The sequence below is a fragment of the Hyperolius riggenbachi genome, chromosome 2 (assembly GCF_040937935.1).
Source record: "Hyperolius riggenbachi isolate aHypRig1 chromosome 2, aHypRig1.pri, whole genome shotgun sequence".
Taxonomy (NCBI): domain Eukaryota; kingdom Metazoa; phylum Chordata; class Amphibia; order Anura; family Hyperoliidae; genus Hyperolius; species Hyperolius riggenbachi.
In genome coordinates this window covers 395,889,863-395,904,713 of record NC_090647.1, presented here as the reverse complement: position 1 = coordinate 395,904,713, position 14,851 = coordinate 395,889,863, and the positions used below count along the sequence as shown (strand labels likewise).

The window sequence follows — 14,851 nt, the reverse complement described above, 5'->3', positions numbered from 1 at the left end:
AACAGAAACAACAGCATCAACCAGAAACCAGGATACTTCCTTGGTAACATACAGGAAAATACTAAAACTACAGTTTCCTCCTAAACCTGAGTCATAGGGGAACAGCATTGTAAACCTGAGCAGTAATCGGTGCATAGCTATAGATGATACTTTACCCGATGACACACTATGTTTGTTAAGTTGTAATGTGTAGCACTGCAGCAAATAGAGGGATTATAGCTGGTAGATGTCTCTCCAGGGGAGGAGAATACTTCCTAATATAATAAAGGGGAAAAAAATGTCAGCATTAAGGATTATAAGACCGTTATAATCAGACTGTAAGGGTTGCATACAAATCATGCATTGCACATCCAGCGTGACACTCTTTATGAGCAATGCATGAATGCTGCAACCAAATGAAAGTGTCACTGTTCAGGAAATGACTGAAATACTGAGACAAGGCGTAAATGAATAATCAGAATCAGAATCAGAAAACTTTATTTCGCCAAGCATGACTGGGTCATGCCCGGAATTGTTTTTGGCACAATACATCTGGCTCAGAGAGAAGACATAGGTAGAGACATAGATAGATAGCAGCGAGCCATAGAGGCATCGGTTAGCGTGAGTTAGCATTACATTTCAATTCATTTTACTACACATTGCATTGCTCTATACAATTGAATTCCACTATACGTAGTATTGCATTTCCCTATACATCTTCAAGCATCACAGTCCCTAGTGCGACACTGAGATGATTAGTCTGGAGGGTTGGTTGAACGATCCGCCATGGCACAGACCGCCCCGCAGCTTGTCGGGGCTTGCATTGATGGTAGTATGTGGAGGGCGTTGAGGAGGTTGACCGCTGAGGGGAAGAACGAGTTCCTGTGTCGCGTGGTCTTTGTGGAGATGGCCCGAAGCCTCCGGCCCAGTGGCAGCAGGCTGAAGTAGTGGTGGCCTGGGTGAGAAGGATCATTGGCAATCCTCTGAGCCCTGGATTTCAGTCTGTTGTTGTGTAGCAGGGCAAGAGAGGGGAGGGGGCACCCAACGATCCTCTCCGCTGACCTAATGACCCTCTGGAGTTTGTCCTTGTCATTGGCGGTGGCCCCAGCATACCAGACCAAGATGGAGGAGCAGAGGATTGACTCAATGGTGGCAGTGTAGAAGCTGGTTAGGATTTTTTGAGTCATGCCAAACTTTCTCAGCTGGCAGGGGAAGAAGAGTCTCTGCTGGGCTTTCCGTTTGGTGGCAGTGATGTTGGGCTTCCAGCTGAGATCACTAGAAATTATAGTACCCAGAAGCCGGGCACAAGGCACCCTGGCTACCTCGGTGCCGTCAATATGAATAGGGGGCGGGGGCGGGGCAGACTTCCTGAAGTCAATGATCAGCTCAACAGTTTTTGCAGTGTTAAGGACCAGCCTGTTCTCCTTGCTCCAAATGCAAATACCTGTTGGCGGTACTCCTGTTCGTTGTCCTTGGTGACAAGGCCAATGATGGTGGTGTCATCGGCAAACTTGATGACCTTTACGGAGTCCGCCTCCGATCTGCAGTTGTTTGTGTAGAGGGAGAACAGCAGTGGTGACAGGACGCAGCCTTGGGGAGCACCTGTGTTCGTGATTGCTGCTTGTGAGTGGATATCGCCCAGTCTGACAACTTGGGATCTGTTGGTGAGAAAGTCTGTGATCCACAGTTGTAGGCTTGGGTGGACTCCGAGTGCCGCAAGGTCCCGTTGCAGAATGCGTGGGCAGATGGTATTGAAGGCCGAACTGAAGTCCAGGAGGAGTATTCTAGCACAGTGTTTCTCAACATTTTATTGGTATGTACCCCTTTTAAAACCCTGTACTCGCCAAGTACCCCCTAGCATAGTAAACATTATCACAAGTACCCCTTGACAAATATATATTTAATCGTAGTACATTATAATTGGTTCTAAACCATTTCCAAGCATTTACTATTGCTTTTAATTAGCTAAAATACTAATTTGGTGCTGTTTAAATAAGATTTATCATTTTCTAAAACTCTAAATTTGTTATTTTTGGTTAAGTATAATCAAGCCCGAGTACCCCCTAGAACCCTCAGAAGTACCCCCTGGGGTACGCGTACCACACGTTGAGAACCTATGTTCTAGCATACGTGTCCGGCCTGTCCAGGTGGTCATTGATGAGCTCCAAGCAGATATTGATCGCATCATCGGTGGACCTGTTTTCCCTGTAGGCAAACTGGTAGGGGTCTAGGACGGGAGAAGTGGAGAGCTTGAGGTAGGCTAGGACTGCCCGCTCCATGGTTTTCATGATTACGGACGTCAGGGCTACGGGTCTAAAGTTGTTGAGATCGGAGACCCCTTGCTTCTTAGGGACAGGTATGATGGTCAGGTATGATGGTATGATGAGAGTTTATTAACCAAGAACAAAAAAGGAACAAGACCAGGTATGTACATTAATCTCATGCACAGCAATGGTAATAAATGCAAAGATATTCAAACATATACACAAAATAACTCTGCAGGCAATGCACAGCAATGGCAAGAATATGCAGTGATAAATCTCATGCACAGCAATGGTAATTAATGCCAAGGTATTCAAAAATATGCACAAGATAACTTTGCAGGCAAATGTATTCAACTTGACATACACATGCCATCGGCAGTATATACAAACCGATATCCCTGCATAGGAAGTAATGCAGAGCAACCCAATGTATATTATTGTGTGCACACAGACCCCAGAACCTTGGTTAAATATACACAGTAGATATTTACAAATATATACAAGAGATACTTTGCAGTAGTTAACGGGCAGTCATACAGGCAAAACATGAACCAGGAGTGATACTGCAAGACCGTTTAGGATGTACTCTACAAAAAGCCACCACAGTATGCCTTGGGGATTGAAGACACAACAGTGGAATGGGTTGTATACGCATACGTTAAGGCAGTGTTCCCCAACTCTGTCCTCAAAACCCACAAACAGTACATGTTTTGTATAAATCCACAGAGGTAGTTAATCACTCTATGGGGTAAGAGAAGAAAACACAGTACCTGGCACCAAATGCAGCAGGGCAGACACACCGGAGCTGGAACACAGGGCATGCACATCCGAAATATTCCGTAATCCAATAGAATAGAAGGCAAAGACCGGGGCACCACTCCTTTAAAATTCCTTTATTCCGGTGGGGGAAATAGCAGGTACATAGCAGTGGGGGTAACAAGTGCCTGACAGCTGTTTTGCTGGTTGAAACCAGCTTCTTCAGAGGCAAAGTGTACAACAGACATCTTAAAAACCGCTCCTTTAATACTGAGGTATAGGTCAGTTGGTCACTCCCTTCCTCTCTACACGAGTAAAGTAACCTATTGGACGAAGTGCGGCAAAGACTACCTCCTTGCCTCTCTATTGGTCAGCCGTCCGGCCTACAGTCAATCGCTGTTCACAGCCGCAACTTACCCAGAGGGCCTTGTGTCAATGGAAGTCGAGCCACCCAATCAACTCGGAGTGGGGCGGGGACCGCAGCCTATCCTCAGTCAATAAGAGTATGAGCAGGCGTAAAGGACGTGGAACGCATCTAATGCGGAACAACTTCCGCAATGGGCGGTCACAGCCTACCTCATGGAGTCACGTGAGAGAGCTCTAGCCATAGGCGAGCAGCGGGTCTCCCCGCATCCAAGTCTCATGGCTCTGAATGGTCATTGGCTTCGCCTATCCAAATTAGAACATGCCCACTCCTACATGTAAACACTGCTCGATCTCTTAATTCATAACAACAATAACAAATGCATTAAAAACAGTAAACAAAGCTTCTTCTTCAGACATTTCTATATACAACACTGTTAAAGAGACTTAACCAAAGAGCGACCTTCACACCTATCTGATCACCAATTAATCTACCAGATTCATCTATATGGGTCATAACAGGATTTAGCGGGGGTCAATCAATATGGATTTAGAAAACAATGCAGCTCGTTTCTATCATTTAAGCCTAGTGGACCACAAGCTTTTGTTAATGAAATAATTCTAGCCTCTTGCTGTAATGGTGGGCATACACGGTGCGTTTCTTTCTTATCAATCGAGCCGCTGATGGGCTTGATTGATAATATCCAACAGGTCCAATCACGAATGGATCGATTCCCCGCTCGATTCCCGCCCGCGGACAATGGCAGGGAATCGAGCGGAAGATAAGCGGCGCCGGCGGGGACGAGCGGTAATCGATTCGGGCGGACGTGCGGGTACGCGGCGGGAGTCGATCCGGTGGCTAATCGAGCCACCGAATCGCACCATATATGCCCACCATTAGAGCATTATTTCACGATTACCTCCTCTTTGAGGTGAGGGAACTGTTAAGATACCCAGAAATTGCAAACAGCCTGCATTACCATTATGTTGTTCTCTTACATGTTTAATTAATCTACTCGCACCTACTCCTGTTTTTATCGAGTTTACATGTTCCTGGCAATGGGTACAAAGTGCCCTGGTGGTGTGTCCTATGTGAAAGGAACCACATCTGCATAGAATACAGTACACTACATGATTAGATCTACAGTGCAAAAAATCCTTAATGGTGAGTATTGGTCCACCCAATTGTATACTACGTCCTGATTTAAACTGATGACAATGCAGTGTTCTCCCCAGAATTTTTTTCCAGCCAGGTGGCATGAAATAGTAGCCGGGTGGCATGAAAAAGTAGCCGGGTGGGGCAAGATGAGAGAATGCAGGGCCGGTGCTTCTGTGAACAACTCTGCTTACGGCATAGGAGGAGATGAGCCAATGACAGCCGGGTGCTCTCCAAAACTAGCCGGGTGGAGCACCCGGCTAAAAGAGCCTGGGGAGAACACTGAGACAACAGACAGGATTTTAGACACTTGTTTCGTGTTGTAGTAATAGTGATCTGTCAATCAGAAAATTTTATGTCAATTTTACTTTTTCTAAATAAGTTTATGTAAATTGCAATAAAGTTTTTAATGGATGGATATATAAAGTATACACACACACACACACACACACACACACATATATACATATACATATATATATATACATACATACATACATACATATATATATATATATATATACATATATATATATATATATACATACATACATACATACATACATACATACATACATACATACATACATACATACATACATACATACATACACACACACATATATATATATATATATATATATATATATATATATATATATATATATATATATATATATATATATATACACATATACATATATACACATATATATATATATATATATATATATATATATATATATATATATATATATATATATATATATACGCCGGAACGGGGGTTGTTGTGGATGTGTGCATGCGCGTAAATATCGCAGGAGGGTGCATAAGGCACGCGTTGTGTGTGTATGGGGGGGATTGGTGTGGGATGATGTGTATGCTAAGGCCTAGCGCCGGTTTATTAAAGGAAACATCAGGCAAAAATTAATTCCCCATGTTATACTTATCGGGAAAAACAAAAGTTTGCTTTCTTAAAACAGAAAGAATTTGCGATAATTCAGGTTGGAGTGAGCTTGAGATGTCTCCCAGTACATCACTGCTGAATATATGCAAATTAACCATTATTACCCTTAGAAGCTAAACACACCTCCAGAACTGCTGGAATGCAATGATGTTTCAGCTTGTTAATTTGTACAGAGCCATAATAATCCAACATGCATACAGACTGTTTTGGTTTGTTTGATCCTCATCAGTGCATGGCATGGATTAATTTGGCTCTATGGAGTACGGCTTGTAACACCGAGAGATACAGACTAACCAGCAAGCTCATGGTGAACCAGAACTCATTGGAGTGTGTACAACCATTGTAGCCCCTTACACATTCCAATGAGTTCTGGTTCACCATGAGCTTGCTGGTTAGTCTATACTTATCGGGGGCTTCCTCCAGCCCCTTGAAGGCGACATGTCCCACGCTGCATCGCCGATCGCAGCTACCAGCCCCGGGTCTGCGCCGTGTGCAGAGGCCAAACTTGATGTCGTCCTTGCTGGGCCTGGGTTAAGCCCCGCTGTCTATCAAGTCCACATTGTATGCAGCGTACTGTGCAGGCACTAAACTACTGTGCCTGCGCAGTACACTTTGGATAACATGGAATTGATTGACAGTGGCTCAGGCGCAGTAGAGGAGCGTGCAGACCCCAGGCTGGCTGTGGCAGCTGCGTTTGTAGATGCGGCTTGGGACATGGCTTCAAAGGGCTGGAGGAAGCCCCTGGTAAGTATATCATGGGTAATTTAATTCTTGCTTGAGGTTTCCTTTAAAAAACAGGCGCTAGGCCTTAGCATACACATCATCCCACACAAATCCCCCCCACACACACGCACGCACACACACACACACACACAACGCGTGCCTTATGCACCCTCCCATTCAACACACCCTCCTGCGATATTCACGCACATGCACACATCCACAACAACCCCCGTTCCGGCGTGTGCATTCATTTATACATATCAATTTATACATATATATATATATATATATATATATATATATATATATATATATATGCAAATACGTATATATAAATGAACATACCAGTACACATTATATATATATATATATATATATATATATATATATATATATATATATATATATATATATATATATATATATATCCATCCATTTTTTAGAAAAAGTAAAATTGGCATAACATTTTCCTTATTGACAGATCACTATTACTACAACAGGAAACAAGTAAATCCTGTCTGTTGTCTGCTTCTCATCGCAACTAAAAATCAGATGACACGACTCACTGTGTAACAGTGAACTCTAGTTCTGCTGGCAGCTAGGGCGGCTCCAGCTTCAGAATTTTTTGGGATGGGCACAAAAGGGGCACAGTAGCTGGCAGGTGGGGCTCACAGGTGGGGGCGGAGCTTCACGGTGGGAGGGGTTACAACCTTTTTTTAGAAGAGGCAGAGACGTAGCTGAGCAACAAAGTGCCTATTGCAAACACAAATTGCGATTGCGCCCTCCCCCACACCCACACACATGGTCAGGGCCCCCTTCCCCTGTAAAAACAGCATCCTTTCTCACGTTCATTGTTGTCTGATTAAGTAACAGCTTATAGTGTACACACTGGGCGTAGCAGAGATCAGTACACACTGCAGCTGGTTTACGATCAGTGCAGGCACAGAGTAACAGCTTATACTGTACATACTGGAGGCAGCAGAGATCAGCACACGCTGCAGCTAGTCTGGAGGCAGCAGAGATCAGCACACGCTGCAGCTAGTTTACCATCAGTACAGGAACAAAGTAACAGCTTATACTGTACATACTGGAAGCAGCAGAGATCAGTACAAGCTGCAGCTGGTTTACTATCAGTATAGGCACAGAGTAACCACTTATACTGTACATACTGGAGGCAGCAGAGATCAGTGCACACTGCAGCTAGTTTACTATCAGTACAGGAACAAAGTAACAGCTTATACTGTACATACTGGAAGCAGCAGAGATCAGCACAAGCTGCAGCTGGTTTACTATCAGTACAGGCACAGAGTAACCACTTATACTGTACATACTGGAGGCAGCAAAGATCAGTGCACACTGCAGCTAGTTTACTATCAGTACAGGCACAGAGTAACAGCTTATACTGTACATACTGGGGGCAGCAGAGATCAGCACACACTGCAGCTAGCTTACTATCAGTACAGTACAGGCACATGGGAGCCCACTTCTGAGATGAAATTAACCACACTTTGCTATTGAAGGGGAGGATGAGGGTTTATTGTCCAAGCTATATGGGGAAAAGGAGGGGTGCAACACCGGATACAAGGGAGGGGCCCCATAAAGGGGGAAACGTCTATATAAGTATATAAAATATATATCATTTGTGTACTTGCATGTCACAAAGACACACATATATTTACACACAGACACACAACATACATTTATACTATGCACAGTCAGATACTTCACACACACAGCACACAGATACAAGCAGCCATTTATACACAGATCCATACACATGCATACACATACATACAGCATACACATACATACAGCATACACATACAAGCAGCAATTTGCACACAGATCTGTACATATGCACACACATACATACATACAAGCAACCATTTACACACAGATCGTACACATGTACACACATACAAGCAACCATTTACACACAGATCGTACACATGCGCACACACACATGCAAGCAGCTATTTACACACAGGTCCGTACACATGCGCACACACACGCAAGCAGCCATTTACACACACACACACACACACTGCATACATAAAAGAAGCACCTCCATCTCACTGCACTCTGTCAACCTGCTGTCTCCCATGCACGTGTTTCTGTGTGCCTCTCTCCTCTTCTCCCAGCGTCCTCATTTTCCCGAGGGAGGGGGGAGCTGGACAGGCTCACATTCCTCTCATCTGTGTTATCAGCTCAGCAGTGCGCTGAGGCTGAACCTGTAATTCTGAGCAGGAGGAAAATGTATGGCTCCAGCCTGATCTAGGAGTATATTTATTTTCAGAAGTAGCAGCTTGTTGCAGCTCCCCCTGGCCCCCTCCCCGCTGGTGAAAGTGGTGCGTCCCCTGCACCCAACGCACGCAAGTGGCCACTGCTGACAGGAAGACAGGACAGCGGGCAGCGCTAATCAGCTAAAACCAGATCGCTCGCTTTCAGGAGATAAAGATCTTTCTGCATAAATGAGTAGTCTGGTTGCCGGGCAACGATGTCAACAAATGACGTTCTCACTGATCGGCTGCCCTGCTTCTGCCCGATTCATTGCTGCAGGGGTCCTCTCTGTAAAACTACAATAAATAACTGCCGTGGAGCTCAGCGAGAGAACAGCCGTTATTCTAACAACTGTAACAGCCATTTCTCACAGCAATGGGCTACACCACTGACAACTAGGTAGGCAGCAGTTATGTTTGGGAAATTATACTAAAAAAAATACTAATCCGTCACTGGTTACTTACACATGTTACTTTGATGAAACCATGCATTTTTTAAAAAAAACTTTTAACACTATTTGAGAAGGATTTTTAATAGTTTATAAATAATCCACTTTTTATTTTTTTCCTCATTCGCGGAAGAACCCCTTTAAGTGCTTAAGATGGGGACGCCCAGATGCCTGCCTGTCCCCAATAGAAATGAGTATAGGGTACATAGGCTTCAATTCATCAAAGGGTGTTCGATAACAAAATCCCAGCCCTTAAAATACCGCATTCGGTATTTTACACTTCACTGTGCTAATTCATCAATATTTTCACATGTGTGGTAGAGGTTCGTTAAGTTACCGAAGTACTACGGCTTCAGTTCATCAAAGGCTGTCGGATAACAGCAGAGTGGTGCAGAGCAGCTTGGAATGTCTCTGTGTTGTTACAAGCTGATAACAATAGAAGGCATCCAGACATCCCTTTACATGTAAACGTGTTATATGTACTGTTACTTATACTGCCTCTGCTGCTCTGAATTGTCCATCAGTGTTAACATTTTACTTATTTGCCACAATGTAGATAAACTTCCTGGAGACATTACAAATGCCATGCTTGGTGATTTCACCACTTGCATCTTTGCATATTCAAACGGACTCAAAGGGTTACACCACCGAAGGGTATCTGGGGATATCTTTTGTCCAGTTCTCTCTGCTCACTGCCTGGGGGGTCTGGAAGCTTGGGTGGAGAAGTCTGTGTGACCTATCAGCAGCACTTGCAGGAGAACAGGGGCTGTTTCTATTGGCTGCCTGCTCCTGCTAATCATGAAAACATTCACACAGAAGGCTTTCGAAGCCTGTAACGACAGGGGAGAGCTGGAGATAAACACCGAATGTGTTAGCGAATGTGGTAACCTTGATGAATTAACATTTACTGACATTTGCTGACATGTGTTGAGCACAAGTCGGTATTTTATCTCATTGCTCTGTCATTTCAGCTTCTCATTCGGTAACAGCTTTGATGAATTAACATTTTCTTAAGTGCTCCGTTAAGTCAGCTGTTTTCAGCATTACCGAATGTGGTAATGCTTGATGAATTGAAGCCATAGTACCCCTTACCCATTTCCACAAAGGGTTAAATGAAATAAAAACACAACCACAAAAAAGTCCTTTGATATTCCTAATTAACCAGTAATACTTGTACCTGTAAAAAAAAATCCTCATCAATATCCTCAGAAATGTCCCATGCCAATATCCTCTAATATTGCAATCTTGATTGAAGATCTCTGTGCACCCGCCGCCACCCACCGCCACTCCCCGTGCAACTCTAGTTATACTTACTTGTCCGTCCCTCCTGCATGGCTTTTCACTCTCCTCCCCGCCCACCGCACCTATCATGCCCACCCACACTGGCAACCTAGAGCACCCATAGCACCCTGTCCCAAATTTATGCACCTGCCTAATTTTATTTAAACAATTATTGCGCACTTTCTGTAAATCCAATAAACTTCATTTCACTTCTCAAAGGTCACTGTGTGTGTCTCCTATATAATATATTTAACTGAATTTTTTTATCGTAACAACCAATGATTTATACAGGAAAATCATGACAATTAACAACGTTGCCCAAACTTTCACATCGCACCGTATATGCTCTTTTATTGCATGTAAGAGACAGCAATTGCAATGGCTGATACTGTTGCGGGCAGCAGTGTCCTTTCTCAAATTGCATAAGCCATTACTTTATTTTAATTAGGTTTTCGTCTTGGTATACAAAAAATATACTTTTTTAAAAAATTGTAACAAGGCACATTAATGAATGCAAGTCTTCCTGCTCTATCTCTAATACTTAGTCATATACCATGAACAAGCATGCCAACCAGGTGTTTCTGACTGAAATTCCACTGGATTGGCTGCATGCTTATTTCAGGTGTGTGATTTAGACACTGCTGCAGCCAAAGAGATCAGCAGAAATGCTGGACAACTGTTATTGCTTAAAAGGAAATAAATATAGCAGTCTCCACACCCTTCTCAGTTCTGGTGTACTTTAATTCGATGGTGTGGTTGTGGCTATGTTTTTTATTTTTTTATTTATTTTTTACAAATACATGACCAAACATTTCCAAGAGTTATGGTAGTGCAGGTTTGATTTTGAATGCAGATCACTAAATTATAGTAATTGTATGTTTCTCGTTTATCTTTCAGAGCCATGTAAAGGACTTTTAAATGTGTAATTTGCAGACATCGGCAAATACAAGAGGGAGCTTGAGGTATATCTGTCGTTTTTTCCTAGTTCATCACCATGGGTCAACAGAATCAAGATGTATGGACAGTGAAATATTTCCATTTTTACAGTCAGACAGATTTCATGGTTTTGTTGGTTTTGGTCTTGCTGTTCATGAAATTTCCGTGTACTTCTCTCACTAACACATTTCATGCCGAACAAAGAGAATGGACTTTTAGTCACCTAACTGTACATACGTCTACAGGGGCAGTATATGTTGGGGCAATAAATCGGATATATAAGTTGTCAAGAAATTTAACTCTTTTGGTATCCCATACTACTGGTCCTGGAGAGGACAACAAATCCTGCTACCCCCCTCAAAATGTTCAGCCATGTAGTGAACCTCGTACACTGACTAACAATGTTAACAAACTACTTGTTATAGATTATTCAGAGAACCGTTTACTGGCTTGTGGAAGCTTATACCAAGGTGTATGCAAATTACTCCGTTTGGATGATCTTTTTATTCTGGTAGAACCATCGCATAAGAAAGAGCACTATCTTTCAAGTGTGAATGAGACTGGAACAATGTATGGAGTGATTGTTCAAACTGAAGGCCAAGATGGAAAACTATTCATAGGAACTGCAGTAGATGGCAAACAAGACTATTTTCCCACACTTTCTAGTCGCAAATTGCCCAGAGACCCAGAATCATCTAGTATGTTGGATTATGAGCTCTACACTGACTTTGTATCATCCCTCATTAAGATTCCATCAGATACCCTTGCTTTGGTCTCTCACTTTGACATATTTTATATCTATGGTTTTGCAAGTGGAAGCTACGTTTACTTTCTCACAGTGCAGCCAGAAACCCCGGAAGGTATTTCAAGCACTTTGGCAAATGATCTGTTCTACACCTCACGAATTGTCAGGCTATGTAAAAATGATCCAAAATTTCACTCCTATGTTTCTCTGCCTATTGGATGCACTAAGAATGGTGTGGAATATAGGCTTCTACAATCTGCTTACCTTACCAAACCAGGTATCATATTAGCTAGATCTCTGAGGATATCTGTGCAGGATGATGTACTTTTTGCCACATTTTGTAAGGGCCAAAAGCAGTATAATAACCCACCCGATGACTCCACTCTCTGCATATTTCCAATCAAGACCATAAATGCACTCATTAAAGAAAGACTACAATCATGCTATCAAGGGGAAGGAAATCTGGAACTAAACTGGCTTTTAGGAAAAGATGTGCAGTGCACAAAAGCTGTGAGTATTTTACCATTTGAAATACTTTAATTTGTTTGTGTCATCTGTAATTAGCCCACTTTTTTCATTCCACATTTTTTTTTTTATCAGAATGTCAATTTGTCTGTTTCGAAGTGGACTGTAAGAAAAAAAGATAAGCGATGAGACCGGCACCACCACCTTTGAATTATTGTTCTTCTATTTCTATATAAACATGGCACATTGCAACAGAAACAGGAAGCAACGTTTTGAAAGATCAACCTCCTTTGTCAAGCTGTTCCAAAACTCTCACTGTGTTTAACACATTCATGTATATATGTATATATATATATAATATATATAATATGCAAGTGTGTGTTCACAAGACACACCCTCTGACAGTCTCCCTCTGTGATGTGGAGCCATGGGAGGTGGCAGCCACCCATTCCAATCCCAACACCGCCATTAGTGAGTTAGATGCTCAGGGATGGTGAACTCATCATGCCCCCCACCCACTGGGCAGCAGACCTGATGGGGAACCGAGCTATCTATGTGAGCACCAAAGGAGCCGCCCATCCTATCTTGCTGTCCAATCCACTGACAGGCAGAGTGTAAACAAACCATCAAGGTGCTGACAGGGATGAGAATAGCGAGGATGCATGTAGGCTCTCCCCGCAGCGAGACACACAGGAAAAGACCACCTCAACAACCATACATACTGTAACATAATGCACAATACAAGAATCTGGTAAATCTATAGGAAAATCTGATACATAGAAGTTAAATAAAATGGGCAAGGTCATATATTCCCTATTCATCCCTCCTGGTTCAAGTGTATCAAGTTATTATTTATTTATTTGTTGTATTTATAAAGCGCCAACATATTACGCAGCGCTGGACATTAATTTAGGTTACAGACAATATTTAGGGGTGACAAACAGCAATATGACAATACAGGAATACAAGAAAACCAGATCACACAGCACAGTATGAGTACAAGGTAATGCTTAGTCAGTCACTGGATGGGAGCATGGAGTTAGGCAAGTTAGGTTCACTCAAATGCATAGCATGGGTGCACAATAATAGAGGTGCATGATCAGGCAGGACACAAAAGGAGTGAGGACCCTGCCCAAAGGCTTACAATCTAGAGGGAGAGGTAGGGACACGAGAGGTAGGGGACCAGAGTTCGGCTGTGGGTTTAGAGCAATTGTGAGGGGTGGTAGGCAAGAGTGAAAAGGTGAGTTTTGAGGGCCTTCTTGAAGGTGTTGAAGGAGGGGGCTGCCCTAATGGGTGGAGGTAGGGAGTTCCAAAGTGTCGGAGCGGCTCTTGAGAAGTCTTGGAGGCGTGCATGGGACTGGGTGATGCGGGGGACGGTCAGGCGAAGTTCATTGGAGGAGCGGAGTGAGCGGCTTGGTGTGTATCTCTGAGTAAGATCAGAAATGTAGGTTGGACAGGTTTTGTGGATGGATTTGTAGGTCAGACACAATATCTTGAATCTGATTCTGGACTGGATAGGAAGCCAGTGGAGGGATTCACGGAGGGGAGCCGCCCTGGTGGAGCGATGGGAGGAGTGGATAATTCTGGCAGCCGCATTCATGATGGACTGCAGTGGGGCTATTCGGGTCTTAGGGAGTCCAGACAGAAGGGCATTGCAGTAGTCGAGGCGGGAAATTATGAGGGCATGGATGAGGAGTTTGGTGGTGGCAGGGGTCAGGAAAGGGCGAATCTTACAGATGTTACGAAGGTGGAAGTTGCAGGACTTTGTGAGGTTTTGGATGTGGGGAGTGAAGGAGAGTGCGGAGTCCAGGGTGACACCCAGACAGCGGGCTTGAGAGGTAGGGTGAATAGTAGTGTGGTTAACAGTGACCTGCACATCTGGGAGGTCCAGGGATGACTGGGGTGGGAAGATCATAAATTCCGTTTTGTCTAGATTTAGTTTTAGGAACCTAGCGGACATCCAGGAGGAGATGGCAGATAGGCAGGAGGAGACCTTGTCCATGGTAGTGGTGGATATGTCAGGGGTGTGGAGATAGATTTGGGTGTCATCTGCATACAGATGATAGTTAAAACCCATGGAGGAGATAACCTTGCCAATGGAGGATGTGTATAGGGAGAACAGTAGGGGGCCAAGGACCGAGCCTTGGGGGACTCCCACTGAGAGGTGGTTGGGGGTGGACGAGGACTCATTGAAGGAGGTCGTGAAGGAGCGGTTGGAGAGGTAGGATGAAAGCCAGGTCAGGGCGAGATCGTGAATGCCCATGGATTGGAGGGACTGGAGGAGTAGGGGATGATCTACTGTATCAAAAGCTGCTGAAAGGTCAAGGAGGAGGAGAATGGTGTATTTACCTTCAGCTTTAGCTAAGGCAAGGTCATTGACCACTTTGGTGAGAGCCGTTTCGGTTGAGTGGGCAGGCCGAAATCTAGATTGCAGTGGGTCTAGTAGTGAGTTGGCATTGAGGTACTGGGTCAGGCGTTTGTGAACCAG

The 14,851-nt window shown here is 43.7% G+C and overlaps 1 protein-coding gene across 14 annotated transcripts in view; it reads left to right on the top strand.

Moving 5' to 3' along the window:
* The window catches only part of PLXNA2 (plexin A2), a 3,799,727-nt gene that overhangs the window by 132,023 nt on the left and 3,652,853 nt on the right, over window positions 1-14,851 (top strand). For 13 of the 14 annotated variants that reach the window (XM_068269767.1, XM_068269773.1, XM_068269774.1 and 10 more), the window contains exon 2: window positions 11,115-12,408. In XM_068269767.1, coding sequence (XP_068125868.1) covers window positions 11,212-12,408 — 1,197 coding nt within the window. In that variant the 5' untranslated portion in view covers window positions 11,115-11,211. Of the gene's footprint in view, window positions 1-8,853; window positions 8,888-11,114; window positions 12,409-14,851 lie in introns of those variants that run through there. The other variant, XM_068269768.1, reaches the window with a different exon arrangement.